This window comes from Lemur catta, chromosome 19 (genome assembly GCF_020740605.2).
Source record: "Lemur catta isolate mLemCat1 chromosome 19, mLemCat1.pri, whole genome shotgun sequence".
Classification (NCBI taxonomy): domain Eukaryota; kingdom Metazoa; phylum Chordata; class Mammalia; order Primates; family Lemuridae; genus Lemur; species Lemur catta.
In genome coordinates, this window is record NC_059146.1 from 5,676,290 (window position 1) to 5,699,357 (window position 23,068).

The 23,068-nt window shown below is 45.2% G+C and overlaps 1 protein-coding gene across 2 annotated transcripts in view; it reads left to right on the top strand.

The window, feature by feature from the left end:
• The first annotated feature begins 701 nt into the window (after positions 1–701).
• Positions 702–23,068, top strand: part of KIT (KIT proto-oncogene, receptor tyrosine kinase) — a 76,960-nt gene continuing 54,593 nt past the window's right edge. For both annotated transcript variants that reach the window (XM_045533041.1, XM_045533042.1), the window contains exon 1: positions 702–830. In XM_045533041.1, the coding sequence (XP_045388997.1) occupies positions 764–830 (67 nt within the window). In that variant the 5' untranslated portion in view covers positions 702–763. The remainder of the gene's footprint in view (positions 831–23,068) is intronic.

Consider the following 23,068-nt stretch of genomic DNA (forward strand, 5'->3'; position numbering starts at 1 on the left):
GGCGACAGGGGCTTCTTGGGCGGAGGCCACGCCGACCAATAGAAACCAACTGTGTTCTTACAGGTTACGGAGCAGGTGGAGAAGCGGAGCAGAAAGAATTACCTAAGCCCCAGCTCGGCTTTTTGCCGCGGTGCCAGGCGCCACGCTCGGTCCCCCTCTCCTAACAGCTGTGCAGAAGAATGTCGGGCCCCGATTTCAGACACCGTCCCCTTCCCGTCCCCACACCACCTCCGCCACCAGCGGCGTCCAGCCTCCTCCCTCCCGAGCGTGCCGGAGGGGCCGGCAGCCCACCTGTATTGTCTGGGGAGCACCTGCCGGGTGGCGGCCCGCGTCCTTAAGTGCGCGCGGTGCCCAGCCTCACAAAGCCAGCGGGCAGCACCCCCCTCGTCCGGGAGCCGCCTGGGGCGGGCGTACCGCAAAGCAGGGGCGGAGAGGTGGGGAGATGAAGGGGCTCCGGGTTCAGGAGCGGGCGGCGAGGGCGCGCGCACCCTGCCCCTCCCCGCGGGCACGGCCCCCCGGGATTAGCGCGTCGCAAGAGCCGGGGCCAGACGCCACCGCGGAGGAGCGAGACCCGGGCGGGAGCGAGAGGGGAGGCGAGGAGGGGCGCCGGGGAGGGGCGTGGCCGGCGCGCAGGGGAAGGGCGCCGGGAGGAGGGGCTGCAGCTCGGCGCTCGCGGCTTGGGGGCTCGGCTTTGCCGCGCGCGGTGCACTTGGGCGAGAGCTGGAGCGTGGACCGGAGCTCCGATCCCAGCGCAGCCTCCGCGATGAGAGGCGCTCGCGGCGCCTGGGATTTTCTCTGCCTTCTGCTCCTCCTGCTCCGCGTCCAGACAGGTGGGACCCCGCTGCGGGCACCCAGGCCGCGCCCCCCGCCGCAGCCTGTGCCCGGGAGGGGCTGTGCACCCCGGGGTGCGCCCGGAGAGGGGGCCGTGGGCCCTCAGTGCTCATGCCTTCCAGCCTCCGGGAAGATTCGAGGCGGCCCGGGGACTCTCCCGCGCCCTGCCTCGCTCACCTGCGCGAGGGGCCCCTAGCTGCTGGCGGTGAGGGGCGCGAAGCCGGGGGTCTTGGGGAATCGGGGGCAGCGAGGGGGCTGAGGCGTGAGCGAGGCTGCAGGCTGCGTGCGAGTTTGGGGTTGCTTTTGTGCCGACGGTCTGCGGGTGGCCGGGGCGGGCGGCTTGGGGGTTCGCTCCGAGCGCCTTATCTCGCCGTGCGAGGCGCGGCCGCAGCTTCCTTTTGTTAAAAGTTGCGTGTGTGACCGGGGCACGGGGGGACCGGCCCGCAGGTTCCCCGCCGCGCCGAGGGCAAAGTTGGAGAGCCTTTCCTTCGCTCTGCGGCGGCCGCTTTCCAACCGCAGGCGCTCTTTGTGCCCAGAGCTGGGGACCGACCCGCTGCTGCCTCTGCTCGCGGCGCCACCCGAAGGCTGCGGCGCTTGCCGGCCTCCTGGTTACGCTTGTGCACCGGGAGCGCGCGGCGTGCGGCTCGGGGGCCGGACCCCGCGACCCTCGGGGTGGTGGCGAAAGGGACAACTTGGGAAGGGCGTGTGGGAAGCAGCCGCTAGGTTGCAGACTTTTTGCTTTTCTGAGTCTCCTGCTCGCCCGTTCCTGCCACGCGCCCCGGCGCGGCTGGAGGCTGCGTTTGCCGCCTGCTCGGGGGAGGCAGGGACAGCGCGCTGGGACGCCGTGGTGCAGACCCCGGCCGCCTCGCGCGCCCCGCCAGTGTACCCGGCCAGCCTGACGGGCTCCGGAAGCCCCTTGTCCCGGAGTGTGCGACCTGCAATCGCAGGTCCCTGTTTTTATCGGGAATTTTGAGATTCGAGACCGCCCCCCCACCCAGTCCCCCTGGATATCTGTACTTCAGGGCTGCTAGTGGGGGGGGTGTGGGAGATGGAGTGGAACTTTTTGTTGCAAATCTCACTGGTTCTTCAAGCCGTTGGGAAAATCCGGTTCTATCCGCGCGGGAACTTGGGTCTTACGGTGAAGGATTTATTAATATTGCAGGTTCCCGGAGCCTCTGCCAGATTACTGCCTCCCGCTCCCATTTTTCCAGGTGTCGCTGGTGCGCGCGCGAGCGCGGGTCGCCGGGCTAATCCCTGAAGCCCTGACCTCTCCCAGGTCATTAAAAAAAAAAAAAATCAAAAAAACCTTTACGGTCACCCTGCTGATGTTAGGGTAGAAAGTGAGTCTGAACTGGAATCTAGAGCGCCCAAGGAAGCATCGCAATGAACTGTTGTTGTGACTGTCGACTCCCAGTCGGTTTCTCTATAAAGTCCCAAGACACGGCCTCCCCGACCCAGTCTTCCGAGGCATTGTGAAGCTTTCCTGTGGGGGAAGAGCAGCCTTGCGTTTGGACCCCTGTGCGGTACGAGGGTCAGCAGGGGTCACGAGGGAGTGTTCGGATTCCTGGGCGGATTGATCGCCTAGCTTACTTAAAATGGCACATTTGGTCCTTATGATTTTGTGCCTTGGCGTTTTTGTTAATAATATCGGTTAAGATATGTGAACTAGACCCCAGTAGGACACTAGAAAGACAGACCACACTGAATATTTCCCTTTCTAAAATTTAAACGAATCAATGGTTTCCTTCTTCCTCCTAATTAGCCTGCTCCTTCCAATAGCTTTCTGGCAAAGGGAATTTTGAGGTCTGTCTCCTTGGGGGCAGTGTGGTACAGTGACTAATCCTTGCTCTGCCCCTGTGTTCTGTCCTCTGCCATTCATTGGCTCATGCCCTTGGGCAGGTTGCTTAGGGCAGGTCGCTTAAATTCTGGGGAGTCCAATTTCCTCTGGAGTACAATGAGGCATCTGCACCTTGAAGGATCCTGTGGGTGCAGAATGCTCCCCCTCCAGGGTTCTGAGTGTAGACCCAGCACTCTTGTTCCACTCTTTCCCTGATCCCTTCCCGCCTCTTTGAAATTTCTCTGTCTCTGCTTGTTACAGGGGCTGATTGGTGTATGGGTGCATTTTACTAGTTTGCCCTGGCTAAGCAAGGAGCTGTGTTTTATACCACCCACCCCTGGATGCCCACGTGCTCCTCTGCAGGGCCCCTTGATGGCTGGGAGGTGCCAACTCTGTAATAACCCTCATCTCTGCCCCCCTCCTCAGTATTTATGGCTCCTGGGCCCAACAGGATGAACCTGGAAGGGGGAGTGAATCATACCTTCCCCTTTTTCCTGCAGATGTGAGGCTCCAGCTATCCTCAGCAGCTGGACACAAGGCATTCTGACTTATTATCCTGCTGGAAGTAATGTGATGGTTTTGTAGAGGGATCCCAGATAATTCATTTATCCCTATGCTGGTCTTTCCCGCCCATCCACACACTTTTTTCTTGACTGTATAAATCATGGATGCTGTGCATTCCCAACACGATTTCTAATGTGCCTTGAATTTCACATTACATGTCTGTTGTACCTAGTTGTTGCTCTTTAATTGGAAACTGTGTGCCAGGCTCTGGGCTGGGGGCTTTACCTGCTATTTCTAGTACTTTCAACAGGGCCAGGAGGTAGTACTGTCACCACCCCTGCTATTTGACAACTGGCATAACTGGCTGAGGATGAGCCCAAAATAATCAGTGGTGAAGCCTGCTCTCGGCCCCATATGCCCATATATCCATTTACATGATTCACTAGAATCTGTTGTAAAGCAAGACTCATTCAGAAATATTCCTATCCGCCAGGCATTGCTGGAGGTTCTGGGAATGCAGGATGGCCAAGGTCACTACCTTCCCAGTTTGGGTGAAAAAGACCTAGAATTGCCCTAGTTAGAATGTTCTTAATTTTAGAGAAGTATTCACTGAGGGGAGGATTCATTAAATTATAGCTTAGAAGAGAGGGTGTAGGCATTTGACCCTGCAGTCCGAGGGCTTTAGGTATTAACTGTCCCATTCCAGTGAGGGTCCCTTAGAAGTGAAGATAAGCTGACTCTAAAATGATGACGTTAAGTCAATTGAAATCCATCTCTCACTGCAAAAAATAAAAATGGTGTTAGCTTCCTGCACTTGTGCATAGTTGTGAACAAGAAAACCTCCAGTAACGGCTGATCGCATTGGCTATTTACCCTGGATGAGCACGGTGAGAAATAACGACAATTTACTACTCAAAGCCTTTTTTTCTCCCCAAAGAAATTCTCATCAGCAATGTGCCAAGTATTCCGTGGGCTTCCCTTGGAGCACATTTATGTGCAGATGTTGTTGTGGTGATGGATTTTGCTGCTGTTGTTGACAGCCGTTCGAAGTTACCCTTAGGATTTTGACTCATTTCCTCAAGTCTCCTCCAGCTGATTAAAGAAGGACACGAGGAAATGAGCCACGGTGGCCCAAGCGCAATTCTCGCAGCTGGACTGCAGTGTGGGGACTCTGTCAAGGTAGTGGTCAAGGCTGCAGCGGCATTTTCTCCAGAGTTAATTTAGTTTAAGAGTTGGCAGGCTCAGATGTGGGAAGTGCTTTTTATTTTGCTGCATTCATGTGTGGTAACTTTAAAAAAGTGGGATTAAAAGACATTTGCGGGAATCCAAATATGCAAAATTTCATATGCGGTTTCAGTAACTTGAATACATAGTTTGCAAGCTCAGAGTAAGGAGGGCCCAGAAAGGAGTTAGCGGAGGTAAAAGTTTGACGTGAGGGCAAACCCAGTGTCTGTCTGTGTTGAAAGGAGAGAGGACTTGTGAGTCAGCATGGCCTAGCAGCTCTGGTTTCTGATGTTGTTGAACATGGTCATACAGCTCATCTTTTGACTTAAAAGTCTTAATAAGTAAAGAGCAGTTGTAAACCAATGGCCCATGCATATGTTTTTTTTTTTTTTTTTTGGTGTATGTATTGTTTTTTAGAAAATGTTGAGGCAATATTTAAAAATCTAGAGAATTTTTATCAAGATCTCTATTTCTCTCTCCTTTTGAATTGAAGACCCTGGCCCTTTTAGATATGGGGCCTGTGCTCTTCAGGTCACATTAGGCTCTACAACTCTCTACTGCCAGGCCCTGGTAAACACAGGTGGGACTAGGCAGGTGACATGTGGAGGGAACATGGGTGGGCTGCTTGTGTTAGTCTGATGGCTCCCTGGCTGACAGTGCTGTGGCCTTAGAGCAAGTTGCTTTATCTTTCTACTTTAGTTTTTCATCCTAGTTTTGCCATTTACTAGCTCTGTGACTTGGGGCAAATTACTTAACCTCTCTGTGCCAGTAAATGTATTCTTACATAGAAAGCTTTTAGAATAGCATACCATACTATGTGTCCAATATATGTTAGCCATAATTATTATCTGTAAATTTAGAATTATTATTCTCCCTAAAATGGGAATAGTACCTACTCTTAATAGGATTGCCCTAAAGATTAGAAAGAGACTTTTATAAAGGTGCTTGGCACAGGACCTGGGACAGGATAGGCACTTAATAAATGAGTGAATTCTTCATATGTGTAGAATTTGACTATTTATCTTTATGATCCTTGTACATAGGTACCAATAAGTATTAACTTGACAGTTTTTAAAATGAAATAAACTTTAATTTTTTTCCTTGAGTTTGATTTAGCATTTGGTAAGAGTTGGGAATCATTGGTCTTAGAGATTGAACAGATCTTGGACTTTTTTTCCCCAAGAAAAAACCCACACATCTCAGATGATTTCTCCAACAGAAACATTCACACCTGATACTTTTCCTTTCAGAAGACTAAAGAGGAATCTTACTTGTTAGCCTTCTTCCTTACATTTCGGTCATGACATACTTTTGTTAGATATCTTCCAGGGCATACCTTTCTGACAGCTAGGTGTTCGACATTTTTGCAAAATTTAAGGTTTAAGCCAAATTATTATGCAGTGCATGTGGCATCAGGGTTAAGAGCTTGGGCTCTGAAATTGACAGGCTGGGTTTTTATTCCAGTTCTGCCACTTGCCTGTGGTGTCATCTGGGCCAAGACACTTAACCTCTGCTTAAGCTTTATTTCCTCATCTGTAAAATGGGGATCATGACATAGGGCTCCTGGGAGGATTAAAGGAGTTTCTGCACATAGCATGCTTAGCACAGTGCTTCTTGCAGAGGAAGTGTGTGGACTCCACTATCAGGCTGATTTTACGTTCCTCTTTGAACTCTCGCTCTTAGGAAAAAATTGGAAATGGTATAAAAACAAATTATGTAGGATTTTTTTTATTAAGATGAAGTTTATATATTGAATGTCTAGTTTTTTTAGAAGTCCACAGTTAATGGTAATGGATACTTCTCTGCCTGGTTCTTTTTAACCTTCGGTTACTTTCCACCAAAGCAGATACAGATTTCTCGATGATGGTGTGTGTAGTTGCGGGGATGTGTGTAGATGGCCATTTTCCCTAGGCAAGTAGGTAGGGGCCATGAATCCTGTTTCCTTACAAAGTGGCATTGAAAACTCCCCGAGTGAGGAGCTTTTCCTTGACTGGTTTTCCTAGGAGTTCAGGGACCAAGCTGAACTTGCCCATTGCCGTAGGCTAGACACTGTGGTGCTCAGTAAATATTGGTTTGACATCTCTCCTATTCTCTAGCACTTACACCAAGCTTTAAACATAGTATATACTCTGTGTACATTTTGGATTCAGTCTGACAAAGGTTCATCAGTCCCCATGCCTTAGTCCTCAGAGGGACTCCAAGAGCACAGCCACTGATTGAGTGTAGCCTGGGGCCCAAGTGCCAAGTGCTCAGGGCAGGATGGTAAAGGAGAGGAGCTGAAGTCTCGTGGGCAGGTGGTGGAGATCAGGGGTCAGTGTAAGTGTCCACGTGGGAGCTAGTACTTGAGATTAATTTCTGCACCTTAAAGGAGGAGGGTAGAGGGTCTGTAGTTGAATCTTCAGTTGAAAAAAGTAGAAGAAATGTGGAACCACGCTGAGACCTTATTTTGGGATTGTTATGATGGCTGGGGGTGGGGAATTGGAGGGAAGGGGCTGGGAAAGTGGATGCCTCTGATTAACCTCCAGGAGCATTGGACGGAGGGTGTATTTAGTGTTGAGTGTGGTCCGGGTTATGAAGAAGGCTTTGAAGTCAAGGCCAAGGTGGACTTGACTCCAGGCTTTTCTCACTAGTCCAAAGCCACCTGCTCCACCGTTCCGTCCAGGTGCGCACACTTCCCAACCTGCCCCACAGTCTGGGAAAGCAAGATGCCAAGTCCTGTCCCCAAACTTGGCCACTCCCCGCCTTGCTGTGGGTGGCCAAGACCAAGGGAGAGGTTAATGAAATGCACATAATATAAAATTTACTATCTTAACCATTTTTAAGTTAAACAGTGTTAAGTACATTTACATTGTTGTGCATCCATTCTCCAGAACTCTTTTCATCTTGCAAAACTGAAACTCTTTACCCTTTACAACAACTCCCCCTTCGTCATCCCCAGGCCCTGGCTACCACCATTCTACTTTCTGTCTCTGAATTTGACTATTTTAGGTACCTCCTATAAGTGGAGCCATGCGGTGGAGCCATGTAGTATTCGTCTGTTTCTGACTGTTTTATTGCACTTAGCATAATGTCCTCAAGGTTCATCCGTGTTGTAGCAGAGCTTTTCTTCCTTTTTAAGGCTGAATAATATTCCACTGCATGTGTGTATAGACCACATTTTGTTTATCCACTCCACCTTTGATGGACATTGGAGTTGCTTCCACCTTTTGGCTGTTGTGAGCAGCGCTGCCGTGAACATCGGCACGCTAGGTATCTGAAGCAAAGTTGTGTGGAGCCTCTTTTAGGATGGTTGACCTCATGGTTGAGAGCTCTGTGTTGGCGGAGAGCTGGGCAGGACACACTTTAGATCATTTCTGGATGAAGGGGCGGGTGTTAGGGTGCACGCTCTGGAACGAAGGGAGAGTGTTTAAGAGACACAAGGAGGAGAGAGGTTCAGGACTTCATTCACAGGCATGTTTACGGGACCTTCTGCATGTCAGGCACTGATGAGATTGAGGGGAAGAAGAGTTATTGTGGGGGTAGGTAACTGGGAATAAAGGCTGTACTGTGGAATTAGTGGAAATCAAGCCAAGAGGAGGGGTGGCCTGCTTGAGGGAGGGAATGTGATGTGTGTTCATGGACTATTGATGGGCTGCATTTACTTGAAACTCCAATCATAGACACAGTGAAAATTCTTCTTAGGGTCAGGTCCATATAAGAGATAAAACTACCCCCCAATGTCGCAGAACGTGGCTGTATATTATTATGGTAGCATTTGGGGATTATAAAGAGTAGTGTGTTAACTGTGTACCAGTCATAGGATGAAAAGTCAGTTTTCATGGAAAGAAATACATAGTGGGAAGGTTGGTTATCCTATGTTTCTTCTTTGCATTAGACCATTTTTAAGATATGTTTTTTTTTGTTTTTCTCAGAGAATAAAATGGATATTTTGGGTGCAGAGGAGGATATAGGGTTGATGAAAGCTTTGGGAAACAGGCCCTTGGAAGACAACTGAAAGAAATTGGATTTATTAAGCCTGGAGAAGATAAGGTAAGGGAGGGTTTAGTGAATGGCAGTCTTCAAATATTTGTACTGTGCGAACGAAGAATGGAACAAAACGAGAGTAGTTTAAATTGCCCCAGAAAGAAATTGAGATTTTATTTTTAGGAGAAATTCTTTCCTTGGAAGGGTTGGAAAAGACTTCATTGTGTTAGCAGAGATAGTTACAGGATCTTCACCGGAGGTATGGGGAAAGCCAAATAATTGTCATTTTGAAGTGGTTCTTAGGTCCTGTCCAACTCAGTTGGTTTGATGACCCTTTAAGGGCCTGTTTGAAATCCTTTCTGGATAATTTGGAAATGGGAAAATAACCAGCCATTTTTCTTTCCTCACTGTCTTGGCTATGGGGTGGTGTTTCTCATAAATACTGGGCAGATTCTAACATGATCTACTACCATAGTCACAATTTTGGCTATATTGAAAACAGCCAACAAAGAACCCAGCCTGAAAAGGGGTTACTGATCTTTTGGGAGTGGGAGGAATTTAACCACAGAACAAACTATACAGTGTGATAACTTAAACCGAGTGTCAAAGTAAGAAACATAAAAGGAAGATCGAGGTCTAGAGAAATCCATAATTGATCGTTCAGTCCTAAGTTAAGAATGGTTGTGCTCTGTGATTACCCGACGCGGCATCTAGGCTGAAAGGTGTGTCAGGACGAAGGCCGTGCCACTGAAGTCCTTTCCCCTGGGTTCCTCAGGGATGGATTATCCACTCTGGTTGACCCATCAGTCGGACTTCCCTTCCCGTCTGTCCTTTCCCTCTGGTCATTTCATGGCCATGGCTCAGTGGCATGTTCTAGATCAGCGAGGCTTCCAGTGGGGGAAGGTGGTAGAAACAAAATTGCAATTCAACACTCACTTTTGGTTGATAACATCATTTTACTGGTCCTGTGTCTCAGGTGGGATCTCTGCCTTTCGGGAGGCTAGGATCTGCAGGAAGATGAATGCTGGGTGCATGCTAATGTTACAGGATTTGCAGTAAGATTTATGTAACAGTTCTGGTCCTATTCCTTACCCATTGCGTGGTGAGTAGGCATCATTTCTTGAGTAGAATGGCTGGTTCAGGGGAAGATATGGGGCCTGAATTCAATCTTCAAGAGTGGGACAGGATTTGGTCAAAATGTGAACAGCAAAAACAAAGGGTTAGAGTTAGCCAAAGGCTCACTAGAAAGAATCTCTTCAGAGACTATCAGAAGATGAGATAGGATAATTTTTAGGCCACTTGGTTTTTTTTTTTATTCTTCAGTAATTGAAGTATTTCCTGTAGAGCTGTTCCTATATCCTATAGTTGCTTATTCCAAGAAATGACTTTTAAAAATGGAAAGGTACTGGTGTCACTTCTGTATGCATTGCCTATGTTGTATGTTCAATGCAAATCCAGTACAGATGTGTACTTTGAGTTGTTTTGAAGTCCAAGGCTAATTACTCTCTCCTACCTTCCTACCCTCCACCCCTGCCGCCAGCCAAGATTACAGATCTGGTGGGCTCAACATCTGATAGTGGCAATAGATGATCTTTGATTCTTAACAGATTTTAAACAGTAAAATGATAAACCTGCAGTTTACAAACTTTGTTTATGCCAGTTCATTCCTCGAGGCAAAAACAGCAACAGACAAACCCCCAAACCTTGCTATGGGTCTTGTGTGACTTGGGACATCTGGAGATTCTTCCCTGCATCCCCCCAGGCCTGCACTGCAAGGCAGTTAGGGGCACTAATGACTGTCCTCTCCAAAGCAGAGATCTTGGAGAGGAAGAGGTGGCTGTGGTGGGAGAACTTTAACCCTTAGGGACCGGTGAATGGCGTGTCCTTGACCAAGTAGAGAAAAAGATAAGAGAGAAAATGAAAAAGAGGCAAAGCTCTTTGACCTTGTATCTTTAAAATTGTTTACTGAGCGAGGCAAAATTTCCCACTTCATTTGGGTTTATTTACCCGAGGTAACTCAGGTTATTTCAGAAGGTGTTAGAAAATTCTTCCAAACAATCAGGGACTCCTAGTAATTTAAATATAATAGCCCATGTAGGCTCTTAAGCAGAGGAGTTACTTGACAGAGTTAGAACAAAGGAAAGGATTATCACAGAGAACTTTGGAAGTTAATGTGTCTCTATTGGAAAGAAGTATTTATAGAAAAGGATCCAATGTAAGTAAGGGTTTCTGGGGTAAATATTTACTGAAGATTTTAGAAGTGTGAAAGGTGGCTGGGGACACTGGCTATTATTCTACTTGCCTAGTGCATGCCTTAAAAGAAAACAAGACTATGTTAAAAACAACCCTGAGAATTCTACTTACACTAGAATAAAGGTAGTATGAGAACTTTTAGAGTGATATAACTTTTAGCTTATAAAATACTTTAAGTGCATTTCCATCCTCATTTTCACAATGCAGATTTCCTTTTTAATGGCTGATGTTGAGAGAAGGTACCCTGGAAAGATTTTCAGTTTAAGAAATGGGTGATACTTAATTGGCTGGTAAAACGCCACATGGACTGTTTTTTAGGATTTTTGTCATTGCTAAATTAAACTAGGATTCTAAATCTAAAATATATCATTAGAGTAGCTAATAAAAATGCTTAAGTGGGATGTTTAAGTGTTTTTCCGCTTATTTTAGTATTGCCTGTCTATTTGCCACAGGGAAATAGTAGATACGTTTTTAGCTGAACCAAAAAGAATCTCTTTGATAAAAGAGAACCCCCCCCCTCCGCTTTTTTAAAATAAACTAGCATATGCAGAAGGGTTAGTGAGTTTTTTTAGTAGATCTGAATGTGTTGCCTAATTTACATTCCAGCAATTTCAAGGGATATTATTTAAAATGATAATCTTAGTTTCGGAACCACTGCCTGCCAGAGAGGCTGGCCGGGCGAGTGGGTGCCCGCAGGGAGGTGAGTCCTGGGCAGTGTCTGGTGGCTTCTCTCTCCATATGGGACACCTGGGACAGCAGCTCTGGCCGTCGAGAGGTGGAGCTTGAGATGACAGCTGCAGTCTCTTGGTCCCCTGTGGAATCTCTAAACTGACCCTGTACCGGGACTCCATAGATTTATTCACAGATAATTACTGAAGCGTCGGGGATGTAGCAGGGAACATCAGGCAAACATCCTTGCTCTCTCTTGGGGCTTATGTTCTAGCGAATTCTTTTTCTCTCAAGACCTTAGGTCTAAGAAGCCAGAAAGAAAGAAAAAAAAAAAAAATGGAAAGAAAGTTGAAGGTCTCTCCTAGAAAGCAGTTTAATTTAGATTTATTTCAGTTCCGTATTATGGTCACAAGGGAAGAAAGCAGAGAAAGGAGCAGTTGCAGGGTCAGAGGGGACTGGTTCATTCGGGAGGAAAAGCAGAGAAGGTAACCAGGGCAGCAGAGAAAGGAGATGGGTTTGAGACTTGCTTCAAGGGCACAGGGGAGACGGGGCAGGCAGGCCTCAGTGGAAGCTTGTGAGGTGCTTGTCACTAGCTGCCACCCCTCCTGCCCCCGGGAGGGCTGAGGGTCAGTTGCTGCCCTGGCTTTTCCACGCCCCAATCTTTGTTAACTCCGGAGCCGAAGTCCTCTAGACTCCGCAGGTTGTCCCTGATGGAGGATGCACTGAAGAGGATTGGATAAGTGTGTGACACACTGACAGGTGTCCTCACCTTGTGACTTTTGGAGCTTTTAATGTGCCAAGGTGCATTGTTAGTTTGTAGGTTTGGAACCATTTTTTTCCAGAATGTACTAGAATGTTCTTTCACAGTGAAGAGAGATGTTTCAGGAGTCCAGGCTGAATGCTCTTTGGTATCTCTGCAAGGACTGGAGGTCCTGCACCTCCTTTTACAATTCCTTCATCTTTTTTCTTGTCAAAATCTGACCAACTTGGGTTTTAATAATAACTGTGACACGTTGTGATTGCACGTTGTGATCGACCAGGTGCTGTTTAACTACTGTCGCTCCTACTGTGCATGGAGTTTCAACGCTGCTGCTTCCGCAGCTGGTGTTACGGTGGCTTTCAGAGGTCCACGAGGTGATAAGCTCTCAGGTTTCAATGGAGGACTCCCCAAAATGAGAATTGACGCTGGTGAATTACTCGGGACTGGAAAGTTCCTTCTCTGTCCATTTTGGGCACTGCAGTCGGACTCTTGCCACCTATGGTATTGTTAGTTCATGTCCTTGGGAAGGATTCCAGGATAAAGGCTGTCTTGGGACAGAAAGTGGTACCCTCCTGAGATCCGGGCAAGACGGCATCCCCAGCTTCAGGTGTTCCAGCTTTAGGTGTACAGGTATGGGCACTTCAGTAATTAGGAACTCAGTTGCTTTAATGTGCTTGCTCCAGGTTTGCCATTACTTTTATCTGGTGTAATTATCATAGGTTAGCACCTATTGTTTTGGGTGAGAATTTCAGGGTTTGCATTTAAATGGACCTTGTTTAAATCTACTATCAGTTGACCAGGGAAGGGTAAAAAAAAAAAAAAAAAAAAAAAAAAGCTGTAGGGAGCCTAAGGGGCTATTCCCTGGCTTGGTTGATAATCTTTTAGCAGCTATTGTATTCAACATGGAAGAATTGAACTTTTTAAAAAAAAAATTTATTTTTATTTATGGAACATTTCAAACAGAGAATAGTGTAATGAACCCTCAATACATATAAAAATATAAACAAATATATAAATATTTGAAAGAAACCAGACAAGATCCACACATTGCAATTGGTTGATATGTCCCTTAAGTCATTTCTTATCTAGGTTTTAGCCCGTTGTTTTTGTTGAAGAAACCGGGCATTTGTCCTGTGCAGTTTTCCAGGCTGAATTCTGCTGATTGCTTTCCTGTGGTGTTAACATGTTCTGTTCCCTGTAAATTGGTGATTTAGAAGTTTGATCATATTCAGGTTTTTTGTTTGTTTGTTTGTTTGTTTTTAAACAAGAGTACTGCATAAGTGGTGTGTTTTTCTACTTTCTTTTTTTTGTTTTTTTGGTATAACTTTGGGTATTTGCAGAGATTTGTATTTTTGGTTAGATGTATATTTGTTCTAATGGTTGCCTTTATACTTATACCTTACTGTAATCCCCTTGTCCCCTCTTTTTTGGGGACTATTTTCTACTGGTTTCCTGCTGTAACATTTAAATTAGCCAACAGCTATTCTTTCCTCTCTCTTTTCTCCCTCAAGCCAGGGATTTGAGGCAATATTCTTTTACTCCCAGTGAACATCTGTAAGGCAGACAGCAAGCACATTCCAATTTCAGACCTTCCCCATGCTTCATTTTTCTGATGGCTGTACTAAAACGACTTTGTCAGCGTGTACAGCAGTCACATGCTCTTGCTGTCTCCTTTGTTACCATCATTTAGAGTTAGTTGTACAGGTAAATATATTCAATGCTGGAAACCGGTCCTTTTATCATACTTTTCCTGACATTTTGGCTTTTTGAAGCTCATCCTCTGATAGGTGCTTCACCAAGCGCTCGTGGAAAGTATTTCCTGAATTGTACGTTCACAACAGCTTGTCTGTGGTCTTTACACTTAAAGGTCAGGTTGACTGATATAAAATCCTTGGCCCATCTTATCTTTGCTCAAGTATCTTTGTTATTTTATTGTATTATCTTTTGCCATAAAGTGTTGTCAAAGTCTGGTGATCATTTGATTTTTCTCTCACACTTAACTTGGTATATTTGCCTAAATACCCAAAGGAATGGTTTTTACCTTTATTCTTTGAAGTCTGGTAGTTTTATAGTGTTGGCTGCTGGGAGTTGATTTTTTTTCCCCAGGGACAGGATGTACTGCTTTGATATGTAATTTCAAGAGTCCTTTTTATTTCCCCCAATAAAGATTTCTTGAAGTTTAGTGTTTACTATTTGTTCTGTTTTTCTTTTTTGGGTCTAGGGACTCCCATTGTGCATATGTTAGATCTTCTCTGCCTGTTTTCTATATCTGTCCCTTTCAAATCCTTTTAATCCGTTTGTAATTTGTACAAATTTAAAAATTTTCCTCCTTTCCATCTTCTTTTCATTTAAGGCACGATTCAGTTTTTATTGTTCTCGTGTTCTTTCTTTTTACCTGTCATTTCTGAAATGGTTTTATTTCAAATCTTAGTTCTTTCACCTCCATTTTCAAATCCTTTTCTCCAATCAACTCATTTCTAAGTTTTTAACATTCTGATTTATGCTGTTGTTTGTAGCTTCTTTTGTTTACTTAATTTCTTTGGGCTAATTTTGAAATATTAGACCATACATTTTCTTTTTTCCTTTAGTATCCTTCTGGCATGATTTTATTCAGACCAGGGTTGTCACTCTGCTCCTTTTTCTTACAAAATGACCATTTGGAGTTCAACTGTGATGCTTTTCCATTGCTCACTGAGTTTTCCTGTACTTTTAGGAAGGCGAGTGTCGCTTTCCTAGTGTCACAGGTGTAGGTGGTAAAAAACGTGGACTCTCCTTTCCCACATCCTAAGATCTATCTTCCTTTTTTGGGTTCCTACTCCCACTGCTCCCCCCTCCAGACTGTGCCCCAGTTTTCCTCATCTTAGACCCCATCCCCAGCAGTTTCTCCTCAGTGTGGGGCTTTGTCCTGGCTTATTAGTGCACAGGGATCAGACCTCCCCCACTCCAGAATGTTCCGGCACATTAGCCATGCATGCAGCACAATTGCCTCTGCACTTATAGTAAAACTGGAACCTGCAGAGTCTTCCCCTAGCTTCTGTGGCTGCTCTCAGGATGACCCTCTGAGCTTTCTAGTGAGTGCTAGAAAGCTCCACCACCATCAGTAGGTGGTGATCCCTGGAGCTGTCAGTAGTTTGTCCCTCCCTCCTCATAGTCAGGGTCCTGGGGTACCTTATCTCACCTAATTTTGTTGTGGATGTTATCCGTAGCTTTGGAATCTGCTCTATTTGCCACTTTTATGGTGGGGGAGAGTCAATAATTACGCTACCACCACCTCCATCTTCCCAGAATCTGTATTGACTTTTTAAACATAAAATTTAGCAACCTTTGAGTCTGCCACATCTGGACCAAAGTAAAGTCTTCAAATATTAAATCACTGGTGGCTGTTTTAAAAAATAATTTTCTTCCAAAATAAGTTATTAAAAATTTGTTGTGGAGACAAAAGTTAGTGGTTGTCACTCTCTGAAAACCGATGACCATGGAAATGAACACTTTACGGCCTACTTAACATTAGATTTCTAAGCTATTGTTTATGACAAAACGTAATGGTTGAAATCATCTGAGTGCCAGGAAGCTCGTTGCTTACTGTTGTTTCTGAGGAAAATTTATGAGAAGTGACACACTCTTGCCATTATCTGTTTGGTGTGTGATTCCTTGAGTTCTGAAGGGAGACAGTGCTATTTTATAGTTTTAAAAGCGTTAAACCACATTTATACTTTTTATACCGTCTAACAAAGATAACATCATTACTTAATTAGGTGCATTTTTGTTTCTCAGCTTTTTTTCCCAGTGAAAAATTTGCTTATCTCTAATTATAGTCATTTGGAAAAAATGCTGCTACGACTTGACATAATATTAATGTAGATTTCAAAAAATACTAAATTTCCTTCCTCCAACTTGAGTTCCCTCCAATTGGCCATTGATTGAAATTATTATACTAAAAGGTTACAATTTTAGAATTGGCCTTTTACCCCCATGCTTTTTAGCGATGGCCATTATCCTAATACCTTATAAGGAATAAGTAAAACTTTCTCAATGAACGTATTGCAATTTTTTTTTAATTCTGGAAAACAGAGCAAGATTGTTTTCAGACATTTCTGCTTGTTTTCTACAAAGAAATTGAGAAGAAATCATTTCAAACATGGGGCTGGTCATTAAGAATTCTTTGCAAAGGGGGAAGCAGGCTTAATGTATTGCTCTAAGTGAATGTCACCCAAGAAAAATTAACGGAAAAGTGAACACTCATTAAGCAAATTGACCAGCAAGCGTTCTGATGAATGTTGAAACAAATTTGAATAAACTAATTTTGTCCATTAGTGTGCTTTTAAACCGATGTGATTGTTTGGGTCTAATTATTTTCTATTTTGCTTATTCAAATGTAGAATGGCTGCAAAATTAACTATTGCAGCAATTATCTGATTAGCAATTTAGAAAATTGGTGAATGGTATCTGACTGCTCACCAAGAAATGTCTGGTGTTTGACGGGGCTGTGTGCAAGAACACAGACGGTCTAAGGAGAAAATTTGCCTTGAGACTCAACGGTGCAAATGCATTAGCATGGGCTGTGGGTGTGGGCTCAGGGCCCTCCAACGTAGTGCACCAGATTGAGGTCTGATGTGCTGCAGAAGTTGTATTTGCCACCCAGTGCCACTATTCTGGAGTCCTGTGGCTGTGACTGGAGAATTCTGCAACATTTCCCACTTCTAAAGCTTGGGGATTCGAGAAATCTGTGCCCGACTGGCTGCCAAAGCTTGTCAGGGAGACCCAGTGCTAGGCCGATTTCTAGGTGTAAAAGCCAGGCAGATTTGCTCACTCAAGAAAATCTGTTTTTGCAGGTTTCCTTTGAGTTCCAAGATGCAGATCTTGGTAAAAAAAAATTTTGCTGTACTAATGCCCTGGGTTTTTTCCTGGGAGCTGGTTCCCCGCGTGTGGCCTGGACCAGCCCGGGGGACTTGTTAGAAATGCAAACTCTCTGTCCCCACCCCAGACCTGCTGCTGGGTTGGGAACTCTGAAAGCAGGGCCCGCGATCTGTTGTAAGGAGCTCTCCAGGTGATTCTGTTGCAGGCTGAGCTTTGAGAACCACTCTCGCCAGTGTAAAAATTACTAGGCTTTGTCACAGCATCAGCCTGTGGTAGTGACAAAGTTAAAGCCCTTGTGGCCTCTTCAGTCCCCTCCATGTGAGAATGTCAAGACGCGGGTGCAATTCTCAGTTCTCCTTCTGTCAGACGAAGACAGATAGATACGGGTTTCGGTTAGTCCAGACAGGAAAACAGACAACTGCAGTGCCGTGGGACAGGGCCGCTGCAGAGGCTTGAGAAGCGTGCACGTGTGGAGGGGGCAGGGGCAGGGCGGTATTTTAAAAGGACAAATAGGATTGTGTCCCGCTTGGATAGAAACCTTCCAGAGACTGCCCAGCACGCTTGGAGGACAGTCTGTCCCTGTAGATCCCCTTCAAGGCCTCCAGCGTCTCCTTTTGATCCCCACTTTGCACAGAGCACCTGTCTCCTCCTTGGCGCTCAGTGCTCCTGCCACTCCCCAGAGGTGTCTAGCTCCTTGCTGCCCACTGCCAGGGACACCCTGAGGGTCTCTGGCGTCCCAGTGGACGTCTCCTCCCAGCTCCCACCTCTGCTTTGCAATCCCCTGCGACCTCCCAGGGCAGGTCAGCTCTCATTGTACCGTGTGTGCTTCTACCCACTCATCACATTGTAATTATATAATGTATAATTTTTGGTTTATTGCTCACCGTGTAGCTAAATATAAACTCCTTGGGTGGGGGTGGGGAGGGCTTTGCAACTTCACTGCCGCCCAAAGGCCGAGCACACAGCAAGCATCCACTAAGTATTTTTGGAAGAATGGATTGGGGGGGGCAGTCCCCAGCTTTATTCCAAGGACATAGGTATCCAATTTTGATAGAGGTGTCACCCTAGGAAGGCCACTGGGGGCATACCACCACCATCTAATCCTGCCATTGGAAAGGCAAGTCCCTGGCACAGTGGCAGCAGAGTTTTGTAACTTGGTTCTAACTTGGGGTCTGGCCTGGGGGACACCTCAGAGAAGTTCTTGAGTATTAGTATTCCAGGCACACGGGAAAGGAGAAAAATCCTTTGCTCTTGGCGACTTCCCAATACCTGGGTCAGAAGCCAGCAGCCCCCCAGGGTAGTAAAGGTGGCCCCTGGGAAGTTTTCAGGGCAATGCCTGTTGTCCCCTCTCTCCTCGGGGCTTCTATCTTGGAAGCACTGGCTCCTTAGTGCACAGAAGTTGATGTTGGAGTGGGAGGGGTGCCGTATGGCTCCCCGCCCCATTTCCAAATCCATTTAATAGAAGAACAGAGATAGGCACCCCTTTGCCTATTCTAGTCAATTTGCTTTGGTCTGGATGAAGCTAGGGCTTTTCATTCCTATTCTAGAAGGTGAAGACTTGGGAGTTGCCCTCCAGAGGCTACAGCTCCAAGGTGGGGGCTTTGTCTAAAATAAGAAACTCAGCCCTTGGGATTTAATATAAGTCAGGATTGACAAAAGCATACGTGTGCATAACTTACGAAAATACATGCATTGAGAGTGAGGGCTCAAGGTGTTTCTCTTTTTTTGTAAGGTAAAGGTTTCAAGACCTAGAGGGTAAAGAGGCTGATAAGCTTATGGGAATCTTGCTTTTGATAGAGGAACTGATAATCTGTTGACTATTTGCAAATTGATTTGTTGTTTGGTTTTTTTGTTTTGTACATTTGGGGTTCAACGTACTCTCTTATACCTATTGTAAACTCCTGCTAGATTAAGGGAATGTAATAAAACACAGTAAGTTTGGGAACAAAAGTCTTAAACACAATTCTTCACTTGCTGTCAGAATACCGTAGCTACCATCTGCTGAGCTGGCCACAAGTGTTGATGCGGGAAGAGCTATAATTTTGTGCTTTGGTACCTATGTTCTTTATTTTATTTATCTAAATTTTTCTTTTTTTTGTTTTATTTATCTGCTATTTTTCCCCATAACTGCAATTCATTCCACGCTCCCCCCTCCCCCTCCCCCTGCCTTGCCTCCTATCCCAGATCCCAGTGAGGGTGTTATTCCTGATACTTTTTTCTCTGGAACCCTGGATTGCCTTACTCCTCCCTCCCCCTTTCTTGCTGTCAGCACAGTAATTGCAGCCGTAGTGAGAACATTTATTGAGTATTAGGTACTTAAAGGATTTAGAGGTGATATAAGGGTCCCAAACTGTTTTACTCCTAATTTATAGATGTCAAAACTGAGGCTTGTAGAGGTCAAATTAGCTTCCCAAGTCTCAGTTTGCTTGGATTGGAACCCATGCATGTCTGGCTCTAAAACCCACAACTGTGTTCATGATATTCCTGTTGTTTTCTCTTGCTCACCCAAGCTCAGAGAAGCATCATACTTTCCAGCCTCTGATCCTGCTTCTAGACTTGAAAATATTGCTGAATAAAGTTGCAAAGCTGGATTCATCACTCTTTTTTTTTTTTTAAAAAAGCTCCTTTTTAGGGAATAATTTCAGACTTACAGAAAAGTTGCAAATGAGTACAGAGAACTCCAAGACACTGATTGTTAACATTTTGCCACATTTACCTTGTCTGTTTGTATACATATTATTTTTTTCTGAACTCTTCAGTTAGAGTAAAGTTGCTAACTCGCAGCTTGTAAGACCCACTGAAGCAGACTCAGCCTTGTATCCTATGAGAAGGTTCACAAGTGCTGGCTTTCTCTCCCCCAGCCCCTGGGGCTGAGAGCCCTGCTCCAAGGAGGGACACTCTGAGCTTCTCACTTATGAGCCCCGCAGCTCTGCCTGAGTCCTTTAAATTAAACTCAGATCCTAAAACACATTCCCTGCCTTCCTGGAAATTGGTTCTCTCTAGCACCTAAAAAACGGATTCTCTTCTATGGCAAGGTGACATGAAGGCAAGTGAAAAGGGGCTTCCTGAATGTTCCTACCTATTCTGAGAAGAAGGAGGGGGGAAGGCAGTTCCCCTCAGCCTGTTATCCGGAGCTGCAGGTAAACTGTTCTGCCCCTGCTCGCTCATGTCTGTCTGCGGGACAGTTATCAACGCCAGGAAACTTTTCTCCAGCAACTGCCTCAGATAAAATGCTTTGATTATTATTATTAATACTTTTGTTTTTACTTCCTTTGGTATAAACCAGCCCTGTGGGTGGAAAAGGACATTTCTGAAAGTGGAAACAGAAGGAAAAAGGTCCTGTGTGCTCAGGGTGTGGGGTGGAGGGGAAGGTTGCGATTTCTGTTAAAAGCAGGATTTTAGAGTATATTCACGAGTAAAAGGTATTGATTTACCCATTACATTGAGAATTAGCTTACATATCTATTTGTCAAGTATAATTCCTAGCATTTTTAAGAGCTAGAAAATCAGAGAGACTTCTCCAAAATGCAGACCATAGTTGAAGACAGGGTTTAAAAAAATGCCCAGGGAAACAATTCAAATGTCAAGATGAATGGATAAACAAAAATGTGGTATATGCTGACCATGGAATATTACTCAGCCTTAAAAAGGAAGGAAATCTTGCCCCGCTACGACATGGATGAACTTTGAAGACATACTGAATTACATAAGTGAGACACAAAAGGACAGATATTACCTGAATCCACCTATATGAGCTACCTAGAATAATCAAATTCATAGAGACAGAAAGTAGAACCTTGGTGACCAGGGGTTGGGGGAGGAGAGAATGGGGAGTTATTATCCAATGGGTACAGCGTTTCTATTTGGGATGATGAAAAAGTTCTGGAAATGGATGATGGTGATGGCTGCACAACAATGTGAATGTACTTAATGCCACTCAACTGTGTACTTACAAGTGGTTAAAATGGTAAATTTTATGTTATGTACATTTTACCATAATAAAAAAGTCTTAAACGCCCCAGTTGCCGTATACGTATGTGTGTTACATACATATGTGTGTGTATACGTGTTAACCAATTCGTCTTTCACTTATTGATGTTTCCTTTCATACAAGAGTTTGATGCCATAGGATTCCAACTAGAACTTAGGGTGTCATGCTTTTTTATTTCTCGAAGTTTTCATTTGTCACCATTACAACAACCTCATTTCCCCCTCCTGAACCTGCGGGAAGTGGCATTTTGCAGAATTCTACATTTCCTGATAGGAAGCAATGGTGTGGTGGTACCTGGCTACAGCCACCTGTCTGTGGCACGTGCCACCAAGCGGATCTGCGTGGAGGTGCTGGCTAGGTCTGGAATAAAGCTGCCTTTGACTGGTGGGTCTGACCTTTGCCATGTTCTTCTTGACCTGTTCCTTTTTACTTTGTTCTCCGTTGTTCTTTAGGTTAAGGAAGTTAGTGTTGAAAGAAGTGAAGAGTTCTCCCCCGCCCCCCAGACTTCACAGATGGTGAGGGCCTTCTTCTGGAGTTTACCGGATCCGAATCCTTAGTGTTTCTTATCTGGTTCACATTTCAGTAAGTGCTTTCTAGAAACCCAAACATGGAAATCTACATATTTACAACAGGAGCTGTACTGGGCCTTTGGGAAAAACCCGCTGGAAATGAGAAGGTTCCTCCTTTCTGCTTGGGGATGGATCCTAATATATTGTGCTTGGTCAAAGCTAGACCTTATCTAAGTCCCCAAAGACCGGCCGAGAGAGGTTTCCTCTCTGTGCATATCTTTGAGATCAAAAGGGAAGTCCCGCTTCCTCAGACATCGGGTTGTATTTTTCTTAGGATGAGTGAGTAGGGAATATATTCAGCAGTCTCTGCTGCTGGTAAGGTTTGCGTGTCTAGAAGAAATTTTGAAACATAATTAGCTGAGGAAGATCCTTCTTTGAATTTTGCATAATACATGCATCTTCACAGTTGTTATTAACTTTAGGATCTCAGAGCCATGGATCAAATTCTATGTTCCCTTATTCTAATTCTCTGTCCAAAGAGTAATGTAAAACCAGAGTAGATGATAATAGTTATATTACTTATATCATATAAATGATATGATTTAGCTATCTGTCTACATATATATAAAAATGACATAAATGAATAGCAGACAGTCACTGCTATTCACTCTTGCCACAAACAGAGGGGTTTCTTTATCTTGACCAATCTTATTGGATTACAGATCCTAGAATTTTAGAGCTTTTGGTGGCTTTAGACTACCACTTTATTGGTCGAAACTGCAAGAGGGTTTCGGTCTAGGTCCAGCTACTTCTTGCACAAAAATCCAATTATTGAGACAGCAAGGATTGCCACGGACGAAAGGAATTTTTAATAAGACAGATGTCTTGCCAGGAGAATGAGAGAAGTTGCCTCAAATCAGTCTCTCTAAGGGATACCAGGGGCTTTTGAAGAAGGGGCCACGTGCTTTGGGGCAGGTCCTGGTGTATCTCACAAGGGGTACGTGCATTGGGGGGCGGTTTGTGGGGGGAGGTGAGTCTTGGTGGCAGGAAGTCTGCCCTGGGGCATTCAAAATCTCAACTCCTTTGTCTTGTAGAAAATCCATCTTTTCAGGCCAGGTTCGATGGTGGCTCACACATTTAATCCCGGGCATTTAGGGAGGCCAAGGCTGAAGGATCGCTTGAGGCCAGGAGTTCCTTCTGGAAAACCACTCAAAGCGTCAAGTAGTTAGGTAAGGGAGAGGATTATAAAAATCATATAGGGGTTCGTGGAACTGGTTACATTTATTTTTTTCAGATGAGGAAGTGGAGGCCTAGAGAACCTACGTGACTTGCCCACAATCTAGAATCCAGAACTCGTGTATGTCTCCACCAGCACATCCACCCCTTCACATCCTTCACTGATTGCTTAGGAGCAAAATTACGCAGTTATACATTTTATCTAAAACATACAAATATTACCTGTCTTAGCAGACACCAGACATTTAATAATTTTGCTCATCTCCAACCTAAGGAAAGCTTTGCCGGATGTCCTGTCTTTCAGAGGCACTCATTGCAAGCTGGAACCCTTGCTGCCCGGTCCTCTTAGCAGGTTTCCTTAGAAGCACGCATTTAACATCTCCTTGATCTTGGGTGTGTGTTTCAAAAAGCAAAAGCCACCCGAGGGCGTCTTC